The sequence below is a fragment of the Alosa sapidissima genome, chromosome 13 (assembly GCF_018492685.1).
Source record: "Alosa sapidissima isolate fAloSap1 chromosome 13, fAloSap1.pri, whole genome shotgun sequence".
NCBI classification, from domain to species: domain Eukaryota; kingdom Metazoa; phylum Chordata; class Actinopteri; order Clupeiformes; family Clupeidae; genus Alosa; species Alosa sapidissima.
This window is the reverse complement of record NC_055969.1, coordinates 4,858,984-4,873,098: the sequence shown is the minus strand read 5'-3', so window position 1 is coordinate 4,873,098 and position 14,115 is coordinate 4,858,984. Positions and strand designations below refer to the sequence as shown.

The 14,115-nt window shown below is 42.2% G+C and overlaps 2 protein-coding genes and 1 long non-coding RNA gene across 5 annotated transcripts in view; 2 read left to right on the top strand and 1 right to left on the bottom strand.

The window, feature by feature from the left end:
• The window catches only part of LOC121680692 (high mobility group nucleosome-binding domain-containing protein 5-like), a 692,414-nt gene that overhangs the window by 499,160 nt on the left and 179,139 nt on the right, over positions 1-14,115 (top strand). The window lies entirely within an intron of this gene.
• LOC121680732 lies at positions 172-2,477 on the top strand. Of its 2 annotated transcripts, XR_006021795.1 has the most exons (4): positions 172-758; positions 1,352-1,431; positions 1,474-1,871; positions 1,977-2,477. It is a non-coding gene; the product is annotated as an uncharacterized LOC121680732 (long non-coding RNA). The 2 variants fall into 2 exon arrangements; XR_006021794.1 differs by having other exon boundaries at positions 1,352-1,871.
• si:ch211-196i2.1 (collagen alpha-1(I) chain) overlaps positions 5,571-14,115 on the bottom strand; it is a 101,979-nt gene continuing 93,434 nt past the window's right edge. For both annotated transcript variants that reach the window (XM_042060165.1, XM_042060166.1), the window contains 13 exons: positions 13,915-13,968; positions 13,606-13,659; positions 13,465-13,518; positions 13,035-13,088; positions 12,789-12,842; positions 11,832-11,849; positions 11,676-11,729; positions 10,810-10,872; positions 10,404-10,569; positions 9,594-9,703; positions 8,914-8,991; positions 8,166-8,348; positions 5,571-7,837 (listed from right to left, as the gene is read on the bottom strand). In XM_042060165.1, the coding sequence (XP_041916099.1) occupies positions 7,682-7,837; positions 8,166-8,348; positions 8,914-8,991; positions 9,594-9,703; positions 10,404-10,569; positions 10,810-10,872; positions 11,676-11,729; positions 11,832-11,849; positions 12,789-12,842; positions 13,035-13,088; positions 13,465-13,518; positions 13,606-13,659; positions 13,915-13,968 (1,098 nt within the window). In that variant the 3' untranslated portion in view covers positions 5,571-7,681. The remainder of the gene's footprint in view (positions 7,838-8,165; positions 8,349-8,913; positions 8,992-9,593; positions 9,704-10,403; positions 10,570-10,809; positions 10,873-11,675; positions 11,730-11,831; positions 11,850-12,788; positions 12,843-13,034; positions 13,089-13,464; positions 13,519-13,605; positions 13,660-13,914; positions 13,969-14,115) is intronic.

Genomic DNA, 14,115 nt, shown 5'->3' with positions numbered 1-14,115 from the left:
AATATCAGGAAACAGCACTATATTTAGGGCCCGAGCACTAAGGTGCGAAGCCCGATATCGTTTCTGTAGATTGTTATTACAGTGCATTGCTTTGATCCGGTGAGCTGGTGGCTTTTGCTATTTCTTTTTATTATTAGCCTATTGTTCAAGGGCATAATTGGACGTGAACAGCGTAACGTAGACACTTGGTTCAGTTTTTCTGCTATGCATTTTTCATTTTTGTGCATTTGAATTTTTTTGAGAAATTAATTTAAAAACTAAGAAATGTCTCCCATAAACTTAAAATGGGCCATTGTGACATCATACTAGGCTCTGACTCTGCAACAACTTAAAGGTACACTTCGCAGGATTTTCACCTTAAAGCTGCAGTTGGCAAGTCTGAGTGTCTGACAGATTGAGGGGACTGTTTACAACTCTCATGCCCCTCCCCTACTACCACCGAGCACCCTCTCATCGAGTTTGTGCTTACGGCCTGCTGTGAATCGAGCAACTGCCCCTCCATTCCAGCCAATCACAGCACGAGTAGCTCCCACAAAGCAACCGCGAAGTGGCCAATGACAGTGCTGCTCGCTACCACGATATGCAACCGCAAAAGCAACAGCGAACAATGAGCCAATCAGAGAGACTTTACCATTGGCGACGTAATTTCCTCAGCCATTGTAGCGGGGTTTTTAATTCATTCAGCGCATCTCAGGTACGTTAAACCACAAATTACCTGACGGTCTATCTGTGGAAAATTGAGGACATCGACTGCTTTGGTAAGTGTTTTTCGTTTTCCATTTTAGTATTTGACGTTCACTAAGGTTTATGTTAGCAAAGGACTAATTTACTGAATAATCGCTGATAACCCCCTCATTTAGTTCAACGTTATCGACTGCTAGTACTAACATTAATGTTACCTTCCCCCACTTGGAAATGACCAGCTGATATCTGCTTTATTTCTAAAGCTTTTACTGAATGGAAAATTATAATTACGTTTTTGGCAATAATACTAACGTTAACATCAAAAGCCACATAGGCTGCAAGTTAGCTTTGAATGATTGTTACATTAGCTTGTAGTTATCCTAAGACGTAGGCGTTAACATTGTTATCTAACCTTATCGGTAGACTATATTTTATTTTTAATCGATGTAATTTTGTGTTGGACCTTTGTAACTATATTATAACATCAGGCTATTGATATGTGTATGGGAGTCTCAGCACAGTGTCATTTTATTCTGACTCTGTAAAAGGTTATCCCTCCCTTCCCCAAATCCCAGGTAAAACCTTATCTAAACTTTAGCACAAAAACGTGTAGATTTATGTAGAGAATTAAAGCACAATTGACTAAAACAACTTTTTATGTCTTTAGGAACTGAGGCCAGTGCCACATTCTTACAGGCCTATCTGGTGGATGCATGGCCTTGCCAGGTGGAACAGGGGCCTTGCCAGGTGGAACAGGGGCCTGGCCAGGTGGAACAGGGGCCTGGCCAGGTGGAACAGGGGCCTTGCCAGGTGGAACAGGGGCCTGGCTGCGGAGGGGAGAGTGGAGCCCCACTCCTACAGTGGCCTTCTACGGCATGCTGCCAACCATTTGTACCACCAGACTGGCAGTGCACTGGAGGACTACAAACACACACTGGCTGCATTGGAGACAGAGGAGGTGTCTGTGGCTGATGAGGGCTATTTTGAGCCTGAGGCAGAGGAGTTAGAGGACTTTACTGTCCCCATCCTGGAATCTCCCCCACTCGCTGGTCCCACTGGTACGGCTTCTTCACTTGGCACGGGTTCTGCGAATGTAGCACCTGCCGCACCACTCACCAGTGTTTCCCCGGTGCCTGCCACACCACCATCCAGCTGCCTGAAGTGAACATGGCAACACTGGCACAATGGTGAGTAAATCAATAAATATCTGTACAACCTAGGTAGCAACAACAGCTTTATTTGTGGAATATATCTCTTTTTCAAAACTGCCCTTTTGTTGTTGTCATTTTTAGTACAACAAGCGTAGCTGAAGTCAGGAGACTGAGATGCTGCAACAAGCCTGTCCTGAGGCTCCAATCGCAGGACCTGTGCAGCAGCAGTCTACACCCCAGAAAGAGGCTCTGTCCATCGTGGTTGTGGTGGACAACCCACATGTCTTTCCTCTGCCAGCATGGCCAGGCTGAGAAGACGGCTGACATTTGGGGAGACAGACCAACCTGCCGCAACACCCTTTTGGCTACAGCGTCCTGTGAGCAGCACAACATTCACCTCCCTTCAGCGCCCTTCAGCCAGCGCAACATTCACCTCCCTGCAACGTCATTTAGCCAGCGCCACCCTCACCTCAGTGCAGCGCACTTCAGCCACCGCCACGCTCACATCCCCACAGCGCACTTCAGCCACCGCCAGGCTCACATCCCCACAGCGCACTTCAGCCACCACCTCGCAAGGTCCAAGCCAGAGGCTGATCCTGCCAGCCGGTCTTGTGCAAAGGGATGGGAGGGGGAAGAGGAGCAAAGTGAGAAATGATGCTTTTGCACTGTTGTATATAGTTATTTAAATAAATAAATTATTTTGGTATGAAGCCCCCCCTCTGTGTAATTCAATATTCAACTGTATTTTTCTCTGACATATGGTAAAGTAATTGATAAGGACTTCTCTGTCATAATTCACCACAAGTCTGGAGCCATTGGTGTACCATTTACTGTAGAAAAGGTAGGTATTTATGAAACTTCAAAGGCCATAAAAAGCCAGGGCTTTTATTTTCCTAAATCATCTAACTGACCCTGCTTATATGTGGGACGGGCGTCTTTATCAGGCAAGCCTTTAATTCCTTACACAAAATTTGATATCTCAGCAAAGATTGGAAATATGAAATGTAACATTAACCACTGCATATTTGCCTACCCATATAGAATTAGGATATCCAAATACATAAGAATATCCTTATATTTATCCTTATATAAATAACATTTATCCTTTGAAAAGATTTAAATTAAAAACAAGAAGTTTATTGAGTCATGTGCAATGGGAGCAGATTGTATTTATCCTTTAAAAATATTTGAATTAAAAACATTAAAACATTAAAAACAGAACAAGTTCATTCAGTCATGCATGTGCAATGGGATTATCAGAGCAAATGACACGTGACATTAAGTGAAAAATAAACGTGTGTATCATCCTCATTTCTCTTAGTTAGCGTTCATACCGTCGCACATATGACACGTCAGTATCATTCCATACAACGATAGACATCTGTAGCGTATTTTCAATGCAAATATGAACGTGCATGACGGGATTCGAACCGGCACTTTAGGGGCCGCTTTTGGACACTTTTTGGGGACAAACCTTGACACGTGAGGGCTAGCTTTGGCGCTTGTCAGTGCGCATCAGACTGCACCAGACTGTGATTGACAGTCAGATCTCACACAGCCCTGCTCTGATTGGACCAGAAGAACCGGGAGCTGTGGATTTTTGCAAAACAAATAGCAGGCTCTAGGTTGAGGTAGAAGTGCGGGTTGTTTTCTAAAACCGGCTGATTTATGTTCTGTCGGAAGTCGGTGTCGGTTTCAGTGAATATGATCAAAAAAATCTTGCCAACTGCAGCTTTAATATAAACTTTACAAAGCCAAATTGATGGTACACAAACTTATGATAGGGAAATCGTTCACCTAGCATAGCCATACAGCATAGACATAGCGAGTTGCTAAAGAGAGAACCAGCCATGCAACTTCAAGAACAGCAGCTGGAAAACATTTTGCAAGAATCATGAAAAATTACCTTGTCAGTATAGCTCTTGGAGATATTTTTTGCCTTCACCTTCACAACAAAAGCATTTTCATTGTGTACAGGGGGAACAAGCCACGAGAAGTAGGCTATTGACAACGGGTTCTATAATGTGACTCTTGGGGAGCTTTACAGTCGCCTGTAAATACCTGAAAAAAATACCAGAACCTGCCAAGTTTACATTTAAAAGGAACTTAGCACTTAGACTTTTCTCTTCTCTTTCCATCCATTCAACTGGATCTCTCGCTTTATCTGTCCCACTTTTTCTCACTTCTTCTCTTTCTTCACTTCATCTCTCCGTTGCTCTCTGTCTCCCCCAATTTAAATGTTTAATCTATTTTTAAAATAAAAATCCTTGCATATTGGGGAAATCCGGAGGTTTTTCACATAGATCTTCGTTTCTTGAGGTCACCAAGTACTGTCGGTACAGAAAAAACTTGAAAACAATAGGTTTTACCTAGCTCGAGTTGTTGGAGCCAGCAGCTAAAATAGCCAGGCAGCTTCAGCGCTACACTCGGGGGGCATGTTCCTTATCCCCCATGTTCATGCCCTCAGAGTGTAGCGCTGTAGCTGCCTGGCTACTTTAGCTACTGGCTGCAACAACTCAAGCTAGGTAAAACCGATTATTTTTGGGACTTTTCTGTCTCTCTCCATTGGACCAGGAATATCAATACAAGGCATTGTATTGATCTATCAACATCCATTAAACTAGGCACTTTGTCTATCAGCATCCATGACAAAAAGTCTTAAAATTTGGCACACACATCAGTATCCCCAGTCACTACTCTGGCCCTGAGTGTGGTCCAGGGACTCTCTAGTGCCCCCTTATGTGACTGATCCAGTGGTTGGCATAGAGTTTCAGCTCTCCCCAAGACAAACAACCTTTGTATGTACATTGCATTAGCTACGCCCAACAGGGGAGGCAACAAATTATGTAATTGTGATTTTGTGCGTTGTGACACCTGATCATTTTTTAACAATTTCTCCTAGATGATTGATCCCATGTCAAGATGATGTTGATTAACAGGAAATGTGTGAGAAATTTGCCATGCATTGCTTTATTGGGCCTATGTCAACTTGGGTATGCCCTATTGCAGCCTACACATTTGTGGTGTAACGTATAAAACTTGAAAAATGTGTGCATTTGATACACACACACACACACACACCACAAGCGAGTGCATTGTTGGATTCCGAAATGTCACAGGTCGTGGAAGCGTGGGTGCTTGGGCCCATCATCTAGATTACAGCTCAGTTTATGTTTGGTATTTGGCAGACGCTTTTGTCCAAGCGAAATCACACTAGGTAAATTACACATTATGCTGTGGATTTTGGAGATCTAATGGAAAACACCTTTGGACCTGAATTTCATGTTTTTGCAGCATGTGTCACATAACATCTTGTTGAAAAAATAGTATCCCTTTGCAGTTTTGTATGCATTGCCATGTGGTGCATTTAAACTGCTATTTGAGTGTAAACTAACCGCATAGGAAAGCAAAACATGAAATGAGATTTCATCTGTTTGTCCTAAGGAGCTTAGCAAGGAGCTTGAATTGGAGAAGTTGAATTGGACTTGTGTAGAGAAGTAGGCCTCCTTGACTCAGTCCAAGTCAAATTAAAGTTCAATTTACGATCTCAATCTATTCTTATCTCGCCTTATTTCTAAGGGTACCTTAATAAAATCAGATGAGATCTCAATAAGAGCTGATTTATGTCTCGTGAGACAAAGATAAGACATTCGAGACAAGACATTTTCTTTTGGGCAGGTTTACGTCACAAAAGTAAAGTACTAAAGAGTCTCCTTTTAAAACTGATGACCAGCATATCATTTATTTTTCCGTGTATAAGTTAAGACACTGTCACCTCAAATTACAATATGTATACAAAGTACATTGAAAACAGCAAGTCTTTTCCTTTTACTGCAAAAAGGGTAGCACCAATAATATGTCTCAGCCAGGCCAACCACAGCAACAAACCCAACTCTTGCTTTGCACAGGAGAGGGAGGAGTCTTCATAGTGTATAACATTGGACAACAGTGTCACTTTTAATAGTGCATCCTAACCTTTAGGTACAATGAAATTATTAATTATTATGTTATTAAAATGAAATAAAGAATTTCCTATCAACCTGAGTAGCAATGGTGTTGTTCTGTTGGATGCTCTCAAGTAATGATACTGCTTGGTTAAAAAAGCAAAAACAGAAACAAATTTAAGTTGTATATAACTTTTTCCACCTCAGGAAGAAAATATAAATTGTAGTGGTTTGATGTGGTATAGACACGTGTAGGCGCACAGGTAACACATTATTAGGGAACAAATCTACAAATATCATCACCAAACATTAGCCTGGAAGTAAATAATATTAACATAGGCTACCCTGCACAGTGAAACCAAATACATTAAGCAGGACATGTGCTGATGCTGGAAGTGCTCCCTGAGACTGATGGTACCTGAACTGGTGTGATTTAATGATACAGAGCGGTCATCATGCATGTGGTCATGACGAAAAAATTAAGCATGGTCATGTTGTCTTGGCCCTAATATGTGTCTGCAGCAATATCTTTAGGTGAGAGGCATCTTACAAAGGTGAATCTGAAACAACCCCAAAAGAACACTTTCTAGCACCATATGTTGTTGTTGTTAGTAATGTTGATTTTTGTTACATTCCCGTCCTGATAAGAATAGAGATCTACAGAATAGTAAAGGGGTACAGTAACTTTGTGACTTCTTGTTTACCAAATGTAGGCTACATTTAATTTATGGTACTCTAGGTACACACAGGTAATTTATGGTACACTATGATACATGCAGTAAGATCTCAACTAAATCCAGTTAACAATAAAGCTGTGAACTTAAGTATCAGCCTAACATTGAACCAGACAGCTGACTTAAGGATTATAAATTACATATTCATTGTATCTGCAGTGGGCCTATGTCAAGTCAGTTATAAAGTCAGGCTTTCGTTGTATACTACATTATTTCCTTTTCCTTTAAGCCAACATACCCACCCAAATCTTTGAATCTCATGTTCCTGGTGAAGCCATCTTTGATAACTTAAGTCAAAGCCCTTGGGATCTGAGTTCAGGTTCGTTCACCCTTTCTTTGGGTCAACCCTGTCTTTTCCCCAAATTAACACTACTACTTTTTGGCCATGGTTTTAGATATACAAGGTATTCATTTTGCAATGAACTTTTGCAAACTAGATTAAAAAAAGACTAGTCCATTGTATTTTAGAATATTTGGACTGACTATATACAAGGATGTGTTCCATAGCTAACATGTTAATTATAATTTAGCATATTAACCATTGGGAGTAAAATTTAACAAAGTAATTGGATGAACCCTTCTTTTAAGGCCCAATGCCATGAATAATTATGACAGTGAGCTACAGTGATTAAAATGCTAGACTTCTATCTTTCATTTTGGTCCAATTCTTCCGGTATAGGTAATGTGAGATAATTTCGGGGAAGTCTGTAGCATACATATTGCTATTTATAAGCAGGATAAAGAGAAAGAGCCTGGGAATAACAAATTAAATCAAATAATATAAATTATTCATTGAAGTATAAAAAGTCTCTGTAAACAAACTGAAAAACAAAACAAACTGAAAAAAATGCTATACACAGGATGAGCTTGCATCCGAAGGCCTACAAATGTATTCCCTCATGGTGAGTTGACATCAGGAAACAATCATGAGGGCAAGTCCACTGGAGCCACATTAGAGGAGAGAGACAGAGACAGAGGGAGAGAGAGAGAGAGAGAGAGAGAGAGAGAGAGAGAGAGAGAGAGAGAGAGAGAGAGAGGGCACACAGGGCATCCCTGCACTGCACTCCTCTCCAACTCCATCTTCCCTCCGGCTCCTGTCTGTGCAGATTGGAGATGGCCTGGGCGGTGTCACGGAGACCCCCCTCCGCGGCGGTCAGTCACGTGGTCTCTAGCTGAAGCACACGGGGCCTATGGTGAAGCCAAACTGCTGCGTGAGGTCACCACCATGTGAGGACACGCCCACGTCTCGGAGAGGAAGGAGCTCCAGGTCCTCCTCGAACTGCAGCACCGTCTCCCGTGGGCTGGGGTCCTCTTCCAAAGCAGGCTGATCCGACAAAAAGACAGACAAATGCAAAATGCAAGACATTAGTTCTTTCTATCACTCATATTCTCGTGTTGTGAGCTGAACAGATAACAGATCCCACATGCAAACTCCCTGTTTTAAAATGTTTTTTTATGTATCATTATTCTCACTAAAGTGGCAAAATATATGTTATCCTTTCCACTACTTTTTCAATCATGACTTCAGTGTAGATTGCTCCATCTATCTATGCTTCCATGCATGTTCTGTATGAGACAAGTGAGAAACAGGAGGCAAGAGTGAAACAGGAGTCAAATATTATAAAATAAGACTCAACAACAAAGGTGCGTACCACACAGTCTTGTATAGCTGCAAGGTAACTCTGTTTCGGGGAGTCCGTCATGAACCTCGCCTCGCGGCTACTGTTGCTCAGCCGGTGGCCAGGCTGGCAGGAGAACGTCACCCTCTGCTCCACCCAGCGGCTGTGCAGGCGCAGGAAACGCATCTGGACCACACTGGCAGCAGGGTACTCGATCTGGTAGAGAGACGTGGACGGATTTCAGGAGACGGCAGAGCAGGGAACGTTCAGGCCACAGAGGAGACAGTAGAGCAGGGAGGGTTGAGGCCACACGGGAATAGAGAGTGTTTTACGTATTCATGAGGCTTCAACTGCAATTTTCTGGTTCACTGTGAGGCACTGACACAGTGAAGCAACAGACCCATAGTGAAGCAACAGACCCATAGTCTGAGAATAATTATGCAGCTACTACTGGCACTGACACATGTGTTGTTCTATCCAAATGCATATGCACAAGACAAGAGCACTGACACATGTGTTGTTCTATCCAAATGCATATGCACAAGACAAGAGCACAGTTGTCACCTAATTCTCTGGGGTTCAGAGATTCAGAGATTCTATTTCTTACACCATGATATACAAAAAGGTGAATCTGTGTCATTTTTTTTCCTTATCAATTCATAAAGCTCTGTACATGCCCTGACAACAGTCATTCCATGTGAAATGTTTGCGGAGAAAAAAAGATGGAAATGCGTGTGGATCACTGTGTGCATATCCAGGTGCAGAGAGTGGAACTATCTACCTGAAAGCCTCTGGATAGAGAACTTAGCCACTGGAAAGAGTTTTGCTTAGCGTCTTGCAGCCAGGCTTTCATGGGCAGCTGGTGGGAGGAGGGGAAGGGAAGGAAAGATGGAAGAGTTACTGGAAGGTCTTGTGCATTTTCTGCAGGATTCTAAAATTCCCTTTCATAAATCTAAAGCTGCATGGTCATTGCCATAACAGGTCTGTTTTTTTTCACGAGTGGTACTTTCTAATATTACTATCTGTAAAGTTTTTGTAGTGATCTCACAAGTCAGGCATGCAGCTTTGGCTCCTCTGCCGCTTGTTTAACACTGGCACACGATTTGAGACACTGATACAGGATGGCAACTGGCACAGGATTTTAGCACAACATTGCAGACAGGGGTACGCACACACACAAACCACATTAGGAGGATAAATCACAGACCCATAAATCACCGCTAACACTAGCCTGACACTGCAACTGGGTTGTCTTACAACCATGCCCAACATATGGGCTAGCCATCAATGGCATGCAGTGAGAGTGTTGAATATGTGTGTGTTTTGTGTTCAAGCATTATGTAATTGTAGCTGTAATGTGGGAATGTGATCATGAGTAATTGTGTGTTAATGTTAATGTTGCTAATTAGATTGTCCTGTGATCTTGCCTTGTTTAATAGTCCCTAATCACTGCTTTGTTACCTGAGAGTCTCTGGGATGCAAACAGGTCTCAGCTCCCCAGTCAGAGAAGTTGCAGTAGGCTAGAAGAGCATCCCCTGAGCTGCCCTGGTTGGGGTCAATATAGTAGAATCCTGCAACCACAACGTTTTAAACTGAATTCCAGTTCTTTGATGTTTTTGGTACAAGAAATGTGCACTGTAAATAGGAGTACTGCTGTTTAATATCTGTATATGTGTGCTTGGCATTTACACACACTTATCACCCGGAGAGAAGAAATACTCTTTTCTGATTGGCTGGTGGGGTGGCTATTAATTCTGAATAACGGGACACCTATGAAGTAGATCTGGTAAAAAAGGTTTAATCACCATTCCATATCAATGCATATGAATGGTAACTATAACAACCATAGTAGCAGACGGTTGAGCAGAATGGTAACTATAACAACCAAAGCAGACGGTTGAGCCTGGAAGCAGGCTTTGCAACAATGGAATCAACTGTAAACAATTTAACTGTACACGCTATGGCTGTTATAGGGCCAAAGAAAGTTGTACAACAAACTGTACAACAAACTGTACAAGTCGACTTCTTTTTAAACGGAACCGCTTGTTTCCTTTGCGTGCTATGAAGGCATGACTATTGCCTATAGTGGCAACCGGGTGTTAAGCGGGATAACGGCCTTTGAGGTGTCCTGCGCGTCGGGGAGTTCTTTGCCTCTCGCCCTAGTCCACTAATTCTGTATAACAGGACACCTCGGCGGCCGTTATCCCTTACATGGTGTCTGTGAGTACAAAAGCCGCAGGATTTGAGGGTTTTATACGTGTGTGTTCTGACCGTCAGTGAAGTTGGGATGGCAGAGCCACAGCTCTAGGCAGGTGGTGGCTGGCCGCTCCTTTGTGCCATCAGGCGGGTCCAGCAGCAGTCTAAGGTCCCTCTGCAGCGTGTCCAGCAGAGTCTGGAGGACCGGGTAATTGGGCTTGTCTGAAGCAAACATCATGTCCTTTTGAGGGGAAAAGCAGCCATGGTCAGTCAAGGGTCCTTGCATGCCTTGTTTAATTATCTTAGCTCAGATATTCTGACAAATGCAATGAGCTATACACAATGCGTCTGCCTCTCATGTAAGCATACGAAGGCCCAGAATTGCAACCTTCTTTCACATGAACAATGATTTATCATTTGATTGATACCTGCAAGATGTAGATGTCATTTTTGAGCTGTGAAAATGAGTTGCAGACCTCACCTTGATCTGAGTCAATGTGTAGTTCAAAGGGAGTCCAGGAGGGCCTGGTGGACCAGGTGGCCCCTAAAACACACACACACAGGAAGAACGCAATTATCAGTTGTGATTGTGGATATCAGAGATTTAATGCCTTTAGTAGTGGCTGGAAAGTCATGATGTCTGAGATAAATGTACTATTGGTTTCAGAGCTTTCTCTTTACTCCTTTGGATTAAGGGAAATTTGTTGAACAATTTGTTCTGGACAGCTGTACTACTAATAGTCTACAAAGGGCCAATGAAAACAGTGTATCTGCGCTGTAGAGCATGGCATTTCACTAGCCTAGAAATCTAGACGCACCCTAGCGGCGGCAAATTAATTTGCTCAGCCTGTACGTCTAGTATCAAACCATAGGGATTTCTATTGGCTGACGCCGTGGACGTCATCCAATCACAGCGCTCTATTTTGTTAGAGAGTCTTAAGGCGGGCTTAACAGGATAACGACAGTCCTGCGACGGTGAACAACAAGGAATGTGGCTATGGCGAACGAAGAGCGGTTGTTTGAATCGGCGTTGGCGTCAACTTTGGAGAAGTTGGACTTGTGCTTTTCTTTGAAAGTTGAGCAACACAATGAAGCAGGATGTATTTTCCGTTTTTCCGACCGTATACGGATATGGTCGTAGCGCTGGCCTATTGCATGCATAGGCAGTTTGAAAGACAATTCTCTGCCCGCCCCTTGGATTAAGCGAGGTGAATGGTTCAATGCCAGACTATACATTTCAATGGTATAGGATGGCCCGCCAGGCTAGCATTTCACATCTTTATTATGACACAACTGGCCAGCGTGGTCCCTGTTGGGTGATGCTGTCATAATGTTTTCATTACTCACTGGAAGACCACTCGGCCCAGGTTTCCCTTGAGGACCATCAAAGCCTTTGGGGCCCTGAGAATGAAGAGATAACACAACTGTTGGACTGAATAATGTACAGCATTCATTAAAGTAGCATAATTATTGACACACAGTAATACCTTCTCTTAAACATACCTTTTCTCCAAACAAACCCTTGGAACAGAAGGAAGGAATGAAGGGAAAAGAGCAAGAACAAAGAAAGTTAAGTTAAATTAATCAGACAAAATAGTAATACTTTTCATTTTAATAGACTATGTTGCTGCACAATAAAAAGAAAAGTGATTGCTTTGATCATGTAAATCTTTTTGTGCCTGGTTCATTAAGCAAGCATTAGCCCCACTGTCCCCAAATCCCCTCTGGATTTTTAAAAGACAGGGACATATTGTAGCTCTCCTCTGGTAATATTCACTGTTCTGTAGGCATGAGAGCACCACAAAGCCATTTAGTAAATGAACTGATGGCCAAGTAACTTTTTTACAGGGGTTGCCATCAACACACATAAACATAAAATCACTTCAGTAATTAAATGCTGCCACTGAAGGCATGAGAGGGACATCTGCGTAAGAAGCCTTGCTAATGATGTGTGCAGTACAGTGTGATGTCCTTAAATAAAACTAATGGAACTTCATTAGGTTTTACTTTTTATCTTCTTAACATTCATGAACAGAACCCATAAGAACACTTGCTTTGTAACATTCAATATCTGTTCCAATTATGACAACTACCATGATTCACTAAGTATATGCAAAACCCCAGATCATTACCAGGGTAAAAACTTCTACTATCTGATTACACTGATCAGAAATTTTAAAGGGATTTTCTACATGGAAGGGAACTTCTTAGGTTAACTTTTTTCCATCTCTAAAGCTTTCAAGACAGTAACAGTAAGTGTGACTTTGCTGTTACTTTTCCATTCTGAATGCCATGCCATGTCAGCAAAGATCATAAAAAGTAATGATGGAACTCAGTGGAATTTTACAGCAATATACTATTGCCAGATTACATTCAGACCTTGAGCCTGGACAAGGATATAACAAAGAGTTTTTCATGCTCTGTGACTCAAGCATTTGACAGCCACAAAAAATCACTTACAGGAAGTCCAGGCATCCCTGGTGTACCTCTTGGTCCCGGAGGTCCAATATTACCCTGATAAGAACATTTTTCGTTGTGAGAAAGGGGTGAAACACTGCTGTTCTGGAGACACTTAAATATTTAATGGGTTTTAGTGACGATTTGCTTCTGTAAAGGTGCCCTTATTACATCATATCAGCTGATCATTTAACAATTAAAAAATATATAGCTTGTTAGAGGATGCTACTTGGTACTGAGCTTGGTTACCTGATCCCCTTTTGGTCCTGGTGGGCCAGGTGGACCAATTGGACCCTGGATCCCCTGAAACAATAAAACTACTTTAAGACTGGATTCATAAATGTGACACAGAAAAAACAAGACTTTGTTCAACGAGGAATGGTATGATTGACAGATATTAGGAGATTAAATTCCTAGTGCTATAGGTAGGGGATTTCACACAGCGGTCAATCAACAACCAAGCCTATTTACCGTCAAAAACAAAATCACTAACAAATCAACCTTTGTGGGCAACAAAATATCACCAACAGAACACCCTTCAAGAGCATTTCAAAAATAAAAAATAAAATTACATGATGATTAAAATCTGCTTTCTAGTCTGCTCTAAAACATGCAAAACCCATTGTTTTGGGATTTATATTTATATTTATAGGTACATCATTCAGGATGCTAAACGTACCTTTATTCCATCTCTTCCTGGTCGACCAGTTGGGCCCATGTCTCCTTTCTCCCCCTGTGGAGAGATACCCCTGCATTAAGGACAAACACACTAAATGCAATAACATCATGCAAAGGATGAGGATGAGGGCTCTGACTGTACCTCAGCTGCCTTTGGGCCTTCCTCTCCCTTCTCTCCTCGTAGGCCAGGAGCTCCCTGTCACGATGGCAGAAAGACAGGAAGACAATTAAACAAGATGTACAGGTATATTTACCCAGAAGCATGCTATCAGTGCAATGCTACAGCATTAGCATTAGCTTTCTTACTTCAGGCCTACTTCATATCAAGTGTATTTATTACATTGTGCTAAGGTAAGAAGCATCTTATAATATATAGATGAACCCACAAGATGAATGTGAATGGGATATTGAGAAAGTGAACCCCACCAAATTGTTGTGAGTGTTTACTCACAATGGTCCCGCTCCATCCTTGAGGTCCAACTGATCCTCTCTCTCCCAATTCTCCCTGCAGAAGTGGTGACGACAGAATCAGAAAAGACTTATCAAGGCTTACGTAAAAAAAGTAGCATATACTAGTCCTCTGATGTTGGTCAGTTGCTAAGATTTTGCACATGGAGAAAACTTGATCACTTTTGAACAACGAGGAAACAGG